The sequence below is a fragment of the Microcaecilia unicolor genome, chromosome 7 (assembly GCF_901765095.1).
Source record: "Microcaecilia unicolor chromosome 7, aMicUni1.1, whole genome shotgun sequence".
Lineage (NCBI taxonomy): Eukaryota > Metazoa > Chordata > Amphibia > Gymnophiona > Siphonopidae > Microcaecilia > Microcaecilia unicolor.
In genome coordinates, this window is record NC_044037.1 from 161,735,636 (window position 1) to 161,744,461 (window position 8,826).

An 8,826-nucleotide genomic window follows, 5' to 3' on the forward strand; every position below is an offset into this window, starting at 1 on the left:
GACGAACCGGGCGAAGCTCCAAAAAGTTGATCCCGCTGATCTTGTCGACACCTGTGTCCACTTTTTCAAGCTAAGACACAACTTACGTGCGTCTGGGCGATGGTCGGGCCCAAGGCACTGAAGACACCACGCGTGACGGTCAGTACCCGAGATCACCCTGTTGCACCAAGTACACTTCCTGAAGCCGCTGGGCGTCCTCGATGACAGACGGAAAAATAGTGGCAGCAAAATCAAAATTCTCGATTGTGCCAAAAATAACGCACAAAAAACGAGAAACGCGTACATGGATGCGAAAGTAAACTTGACCTAAAACTAAAAAATAAAGGGTTTTCTTTTTTAAAGGGAAACAACTTAAATGTAAAAGAAAATGAGGGAAAAGACAAAAACAAAAAAAATCAGCAAAAAAATAAGCGAAGGCTCTTTCAGTGGGCAGAGAGAGAGAGAGAGAGAGAGAGACCGCAAGCAGCCACTCTCTACCGCTGAGAAAAAAGAACTGAAGCGGGAAGATGGCCGCGCCTGCGCGCTCGAAGGTTCTAGCAAACTTTTTGTTGCTAGGAAGATTTCCGTTCCAGGGGATTGGACGTCACCCATCAGTGAGAACAAGCAGCCTGCTTCTCCTCGGAGAATATTTGATTCTCTTTCCAGGTAATCTAAAATGCTAAAGACCCCTTGGATTGGAAGAGCAGCCTAATAGTGCAATAGGCTGAGAACTGGGATCAATTCCCACTGTGGCTCCTTGTATCCCTGGGCAAGTCATCTCACTCTCTATTAACCCAGGTATATATATAAAACAAAAACCCCAAAACAGGATTGTGAGCCTACTAGAGACAGAGAAAGTGCATATAAAATACATGCAAACTGCATTGGTTGTACCACAGAAAGGCTGTATATCAGATCTATAACACTACATCGAGACAAACACTTAGGCATGATCCAGAAAGAACCCAAGGGCAAATGAAGGAGTTGCACAACCAATTACTAAGGAGAATCATACCTTGACTTTTGCTTTTCATAACTCTTGATGTGGTTATACCAGCGTAGAGCATTGAAAAGGTCAGCAGAAGGCGCACTGGAGAGAGCTTCAAATACAGCTATATCAGCTTGAGAAGGTACATACCTGAAAAGAAAACAAACAAAAAAAAAATCAATCAAGAATTTAACCATGCACTTTAGGATTAATATTTAATCATACAAGTATAAAATTAGAAGTACAATTCATGCAATGAGAATATCATAAACTTGCCATCTTAAAAGTTTATTTGCCTAAAAAGAATCTTCTATTTTGTGGTCAGGCAAGATTCGTTTTTCCTGATGTTTCTAGACCAGTGGCGTACCAAGGGTGGGGCAGTGGGGGCGGTCCGTCCCGGGTGCACGCAACGTGGGGGGGGGGGGGGGGTGCCGCGCAGCTGCTCCCTGCAGCTAAAGATGCACTGGGGGGGGGTTGATGCGCATCAGCAGTCCGCCCCGGGTGGCAGCCGACCTAGGATCGTCACTGTTCTAGACCTACCCAGATAAGGAAGGCTTTTCTTCAATTGAAAGCAAAAGTGGTAGCAAATAGGAGTGTCATTTGCCTTGAAGTTTCCTTGCAAATGTCAGAGTATAAAGTAAGGAATGTGTTTTTGGATACATTGCAGATTACAGATTCCTAAAAGGAAATTCTCAAAGGGGGGGGGGGGGGGGGGGAAGACTGCAATTGAATTTCCTTATTTTGATGGTTGTGGAAAGAAAAGGTGTTCAAGGGTCTTTACTAAGCAGTGGTAAGCCCACACAAACCAGAATTACTGCTGACCCAGCATGGGCGCTGGTGGTAGTTCCACTCTCACCACACAGCATTTCCAAGACTAGCAAAAATATCTGAAAAATATTTCCACAGGGGGTTACTGCTGCCTTACCGCTACCTCAATGGGTGAGCTTACAGCACAGCCATTTCTTTTTTTTTTTTTGGGGGGGGGGGCTTTTTATGAACTGCAGTAAAAGGGACCCTAGTGCGAGGAAAAAACAGCCACCACCGCTAGCACTGGGCCCCTTTTACTGTAGTTTAGTAAAAGGGGCCTTCAGAGGTATTAAAACCTGACTTAACTCTCCAAAAGAAAGTAAAATGTGCTTTTTGTTTTATTTATTCTTTGAAAGCTTCAGCAACGATATAAAGGTACCTCCTGTTGCTTCCCGTGATGTGGACTTGAACTTGACTGCATTTTGACTATTCTAGAAAAATGTATTTTTTCATGTTATTTACTTTTATATTTCATACATTCTTAATTAAAAAAAAAAGGAAAACAAAGAAAATTCAAATCAATTGGATTGGACTATAGAACGTATGCAGAAAAACTGTAAGCAGTACCACCTTTTGAAATAAACCATTTAAGGACGTATATATGTTGTACATCTACTTATTCCCCCGCACTATAAACCATTCCTTTAAAAGCAAATTAAGTATTCTACATAGTGTATCATATGAAAACCAACTTGATCTATTCCGAAAAACAGCCTGAACCACGTGCCCAGCCCCCTCCAAGTCACAAAACCCTATCTAAAATTAAAAATACAGAGATCCCATAAATTAACACAACTAGACCGAGCTTCAATTTTCAGCCTTACTAACCATAGCCAGGGTCTCTCTACACCCCTGCTATAACTGGGGTTACATAACCCTCCTTCTACATGCGTATTTCAGTCCCTGGGCCGTAGACACATATCACGAGGTGGCAGGAAATAGAGCAGCCTTGGATTCAACCTTCAATGGGGAGGCGGACACCCACGATCTGAAGCTCAGTAATTCTAGCGCGTAGGTACAGCAACTCTAACTAACCCCTCGATGTAGCTCTTATCAGCCAAGAAGTCATTAAGGACCCTGAGGCCAGCGGTCGACTTCAAGTCTCCGAATCCCATGCTAGGCGATGAACGCGCTCACCCGCTACCGTTCACCACCACACGAAGGAAGGAAAGAGAAGGAGCAGTAGGCCGCAGCTGTTTTTATGGCGTGACGTACATCGCAGCCGCTGCGGACTGCGGTCATGCTACGTGGACTACGTGTCATCTTTGGTCGCCGACGCCGCCGCACCTTCATCATAATTAATGTGCATTAAAAGAAGTGCACCAATAAATCAGTGGGAGGATTTCGCATTATACTATAGATTGCGAAAGTACATAAAATCTTCTAGTACCTATAAAACTCCCTGTCGTTTTTTCTTCTTCTGTGTGAAAGCACCCTGCGCTTGACACCGCATGAAAACTTACAGGCTATTTCTCTGTTCTCTTCCGTTATTTCCAGGAGAATGCGGTGTGCCTGACTGGGTGGCAATGTTGCCAGGTGGAAAATTTTTTTCCCACCCAAACCAGCCTAAATCCAGCCCAAAACCGCCTAAACTCAAACCCCGCCCCCGACACCCCGCCCCCGCCGTCATAAACCCCGCCCCCGCCGTCATCGGCCCCGCCTCCCCCGTCATCGGCCCCGCCCAGAACATCGGCCCTGCCCAAAACGTCATCGGCCCCGCCCCCCGCGGCCGAAAAAACCGCCAAAAAAAACGCCCAAAAAACAAAAAAGAAGCCCAAAAAACCGCAACCCGCCGCGGGCAAAAATTTCCCGCGGCGGGTCGCAGAAAACCGCCCACCTGGCAACACTGCTGGGTGGTTCGGCCGCTGAGGTCACGTGTTACACAGGCGAGAGAAAGAGAAAATATGAAATATATAAAACCGCACATGTAGGAACGAAAGTATTAATAAGAATAGATTAGATTCAAAAATAATTTTGATTAATAATACGCTATCGGATCCGATTCAGTTGGAAAAAGGTACCAGGTAAGGCTGTCCCCTGTCTCATCTCTTTAATATAGCTCTAGAGCCATTTCTTATAGCAATTAGAGAAAATATAAATATAACCGGAATTTCTATTGGCAATTTGGAAGTCAAAATCTCTGCTTATGCTGATGATATAATGTTGTTCTTGACAAATCCAGCTTCCTCCTTAACTGCTTTGTTTAAACTTGTTTCTATTTACTCTATTATCTCTGGTTATAAAATTAATACATTTAAGACTGAGGTTCTTCCTCTTAATTCTCATGCTACTTCTGAACTGGTTTTGCCACATGGTCTGTTATGGTCATCACAGAATATTCGATCATTAGGTATTAATTTATGTCCCTCTGGAAGGTACATTGGAATTGAATGGGAAGTATATCCTGGAGTTGGTTAACTCTCTATCTCTTTCTTGGAAACCATAACATCTTTCTTGGTGGGGTCGATTGGAGACTATTAAAATGATGCTAATGCCCAAAGTCAACTTTATCCTTAGAATGCTTCCTATTCTTTTTCTGAAAGATTTTTATACTCAAATAGATAATAACTAAATTTTTGTGGAATAATAAGCCTCCTAGGATTGCTCTGAAAACTCTTAAAAACACCAAAGGAAATGCAGGTGTCATATTTCCTGATTTTTTTGTTTACCACAAAGCATTCATTTTAGGTCAGGCGTCATACTGGTTGATAAAACCTCTACATTATCAACCGGTTTGGTTAGCAATGGAGCAACTGATGTGGGGCTCTTCTTTAAGTCCCCATCCGTTGTCCTTATTTATTCCAGAACGATTGAAAAATAATAATATAATTCTTTCCTCTTTCTCTTGTTTGCATGAACTTGATAATTATATGGAATTTTCAAGCTCTAGTTCCCATCATTCCACCTTATGGGGCAACCTTTTAATCAAAATTAATAAGCACCCAGTATGTTGGGAAATTTGGGCAAAAAATGGGATAAGGACAATTGCTCATGTGTATTCTGGTAATTCAGTTGTTCCCTCTGAGGATCTCTGTTCTGGCTTTTCTTTACCAGTTAAGTGGCTCCAGATTAAACCAGAACAAAGATCTCTCTAACCTAAATGTAAAGTCCCCTCCTATACACGATTTCCTCTCTAGAATTTGTTACAAAGGCCATGTTAGTACATAAGTAATGCCACACTGGGAAAAGACCAAAGGTCCATCGAGCCCAGCATCCTGTCCACGACAGCGGCCAATCCAGGCCAAGGGCACCTGGCAAGCTTCCCAAACGTACAAACATTCTATACATGTTATTCCTGGATTTGTGGATTTTTTTCCAAGTCCATTTAGTAGCGGTTTATGGACATGTCCTTTAGGAAACCGTCTAACCCCTTTTTAAACTCTGCCAAGCTAACCGCCTTCACCACGTTCTCCGGCAACAAATTCCAGAGTTTAATAACGCGTTGGGTGAACATTTTCTCCGATTTGTTTTAAATTTACTACACTGTAGTTTAATCACATGCCCCCTAGTCCTAGTATTTTTGGAAAGCATGAACAGACGCTTCACATCCACCCATTCCACTCCACTTATTATTTTATATACCTCTATCATGTCTCCCCTCAGCCGTCTCTTCTCCAAGCTGAAAAGCCCTAGCCTCCTTAGTCTTTCTTCATAGGGAAGTCGTCCCATCCCCGCTATCATTTTAGTGGTATCACATTTTTAATACAAAAGTGTTTAAGCAGCAAACAGCCTATGTTCAGTATGGGCAAACGATCTTCAAATTCAGGTATCACCCAATCAGTGGTTTTATCTCTGGTCTAAAGCGAATAGGCCTATAGCTTCGGCCAGCTACGTGCAGTCATTATATTTCTTTCGTCATAGGGCGATTTGGACTCCTCGTAAATTGGCGGTAGCTGGTCTTTCGAATAACAACAAATGTTGGTCCTGTGGCTCGCACACTGTTACCTTGCTTCATATGATCTTTGATTGTAGAATAACTTATGACTTTTGGTGTCAGGTGTGGTCTTTTATTTCAAATATTCTTCCTGTACAGGGTCCAATTACTCCTTCAATTTTTATGTTAGGTTCTGTGCTATTCCAAGATCAATTGGATGTTCCCAACAAAAATTACTGAACATTTTAGTTGTTGCTGCACTGAAACTGGTTCTTATGCATTGGAAAGATAATTCTATTCTCAATTCTACTTTTTGGTGGCATTCAATTTTACAGATTCATAAATTTGAAACCTGTTGCAGACAAAATGGGTGAGATATGTTCTACTGCTAAAATTTGGTCTCATGTGGATAATTATCTGAAATCTTATAATTTTAGGTAACTTGTTTACGATTTATTATTTTGATTTGCAGTTTTTTTGTTTGAATTTTGTGTTATAGTTGATGTTATTACTTGATGTTATTGCTTGATAAATTGTTTATCTTTTTCTAAAACCAATAAAATTCTTGGACATTAAAAAAATAATAATGTTTGAACATAAAAGTTTGCATCATATCTCCCGATTCTTCTAAGATTTTCTGTTATAAAGCTGCAGATAAGCTGAATGGAACAGGTAAACACTAATCGATTATTTGCTTAGCACATTTTAAAGCAAATAGAAGAAATATGTTATCACCCAACATATAGTTAAACTCTGAAGCTCACTGCTGGAACAGTTGTAAAAGAAGTTTATGTAGTTGTGTTTAAAAAGGGTTTGGCACAATTCTTACAGGAAAAAACCCATAAACCATTATTAAGGTATACCTTGGGGAAAGCCACTGCTTGTACCAGACATGTCAAGTGTGTGTACACACATTCAGGCCCCTTTTCCATCTCACATGTCAACATGCCGCAGTCTCACGCGTTGGCTTCCTGCTCCTGCAGGCGATCTGGCATCTTCAGTTTCCTTCTACTCCCTGAGGCTCAACATCATTTTCTTGCCCCCCCAGTGGGCCCCCAGCCCGTGATCCTCCAAAGTTGCTTGTGCCCTTAGCACTGCCGCTGCACAGTTGCAGATTCCAACCGGCGCAAGGCCTTTCTGCTGCACTCTGCTGTAGGAGTAAACGATATTCACATTGGGCAGTGTAGGTAGAGACGTGCAAGTTAGAAATTATGTTTTGCACTCTGGAAATGACAATAATGTTCATGCCTCACAACAAGCAATCCTGAGGGGTTTTTTTTTAATGTAATTATTTATTTAACATTTCAAAACTATCCAATACAAGATTAACTCTTGATCCAGAAAGTAATTTTTTTTATAATGAGCAAAAATGTGACAAGAAGAAAGAAGAACATCTTTCTTAGACCACAATCAAGAATGGGGAGAGATGAAAAAAGAAACTAAGGGAAAAACTAAGAAAAAAAGTAAATAAGTAAAGGCATTAACAGGAGCCTAGACTTCCCAGTCTAAATATAAGCCAATCCTTCTAACCTAGATGATCTTCATATCCAGGAATTAACGCAACTGCTCAGGCATAAAGAGCGATCTTGAATTCTAACTCCTAGGGCTCTGTTTACTAAGGTGCGCTAGCTGTTTTAGCATGTGCACAAAATTAGCGCTTGCTAACTGTGTAGGCGCCCATAGGAATATTGTGGACGCCTACACAGCGCTTGCTAATGGTTAGCGCATGCTAAAAGCACTAACACGCCTTTAGCGTGGCTTAGTAACTGGGGCCCCTAATCTCTGTTTATACTACTAAACTAAAAACATGAAAGTGATAAAAATAATACAGACTTAATTTACATAAAGAAATATTTATAAATGAATAAGGCAGAAATAATTAGAATATAAGCATAATATTTGAATGTTTGGAATAAAAGCCAAATGTCAGTTTAAAACTGCTATAATAAACACTGATCAAGACATTATTTGGAACAAGCATGCAACTCCCTAGACACAATAAATGTCACTTGCTTGTTACCCCAAATTGATTACAGAGCTTGGCTTAGGACCTGGACGTAGCACCAGTCCCTCTCTGGGACAACTGAAGTACCAGAGGGCAGTGCTTGCTCTGATGTAATGAGGGGTCCAATGAAATGAATTGATATGAGATGAAAGTTGTATATCTAACCAAAGATAAGCTGAGCTGGTGCCTTTTATATCATTTTGTTATCAGGATTGTTTCAGCTGGTTTGATATGATCATGACAGGTGTGCTGGGCTGTTCTGAAAGTTCTGTAGGCTTTTTGTTAAGAGTGATGGAAGGGTAGTATCCATCCTTCAGCAGCCAACCTAGGGATGGATGCACTGAACAATAGAGGGGCAGCTTTGAGTTTTTGATGCTAGCAAACTAGTCAGAAGACTGCCCAAGACCAAAACCATTCATGGTCTGATGTCCAAGAGACCACTTACGGGGCTGAATTCTACTAAGCTTGCCTGTTTTGATTGAATGAGAAGAGAGCACTGAGAGCGTACAATTTAGACCAGAGCTATGACCACCTCATATTTTTTGATCCTTCAGAGATAGATGCACTGGTTTGCTGTTTTGGAGGAGGTGTCCTGAGGTTTGTTCTGAGGTGCCTGTACTCCACTGCTTTAGGGGGAGCTTTGAAGTTCCCATAAGCTAGAGTTTGAGAAATCCCAGGTACCAGGTCACCATGGCAACTAGAAATTACTTTGTGGTGCCTGAGATATTCTGGCACTGCATACATTTGTATTTTAAATGTTTCTGCCATAGATACAGGAGCTTCTGCTTTGCCAAATCGCATGACTTTCTGAGCGTTAGAGCCGTGAAGTGAAGGAATTCTGTGATGGTGTGAGGGTCTTAAGTCTTACAAGACCAGCCTTTTAATTCCTGCACACTGTAATTCAAACTCCTGAGAGCTACACAATTAAATGAAGAAACAACTCATGTTTACTCTTTTGGGATCTTCCATGGATTGGCCACTGTTGGAAACGGGATACTGGGTTTGATGTGGGATAAACATAAATGAATCCTGTGCAGAAGGAAGGGATCCTCAGGAGCTTAGCCTAGAATGGGTGGCAGAGCTGGTGGTTTGGAGGCGGGGCTAGTGCTGGGCAGACTTATATGGTCTGTGCCGGGGCTGGTGGTTGGGAGGCGGGACTAGTGCTGGGCAGAC

At 41.8% G+C, this 8,826-nt stretch overlaps 1 protein-coding gene across 1 annotated transcript in view; it reads right to left on the minus strand.

Moving 5' to 3' along the window:
- EEF1B2 (eukaryotic translation elongation factor 1 beta 2) overlaps positions 1 to 2,952 on the minus strand; it is a 35,060-nt gene extending 32,108 nt beyond the window's left edge. Inside the window, exons 1-2 of the mRNA XM_030209870.1 lie at positions 2,810 to 2,952; positions 995 to 1,117 (exon numbers count right to left, since the gene is read on the minus strand). Of these exons, the coding sequence (XP_030065730.1) occupies positions 995 to 1,117; positions 2,810 to 2,889 (203 nt within the window). The 5' untranslated portion in view covers positions 2,890 to 2,952. The remainder of the gene's footprint in view (positions 1 to 994; positions 1,118 to 2,809) is intronic.
- Positions 2,953 to 8,826: the final 5,874 nt, after the last annotated feature.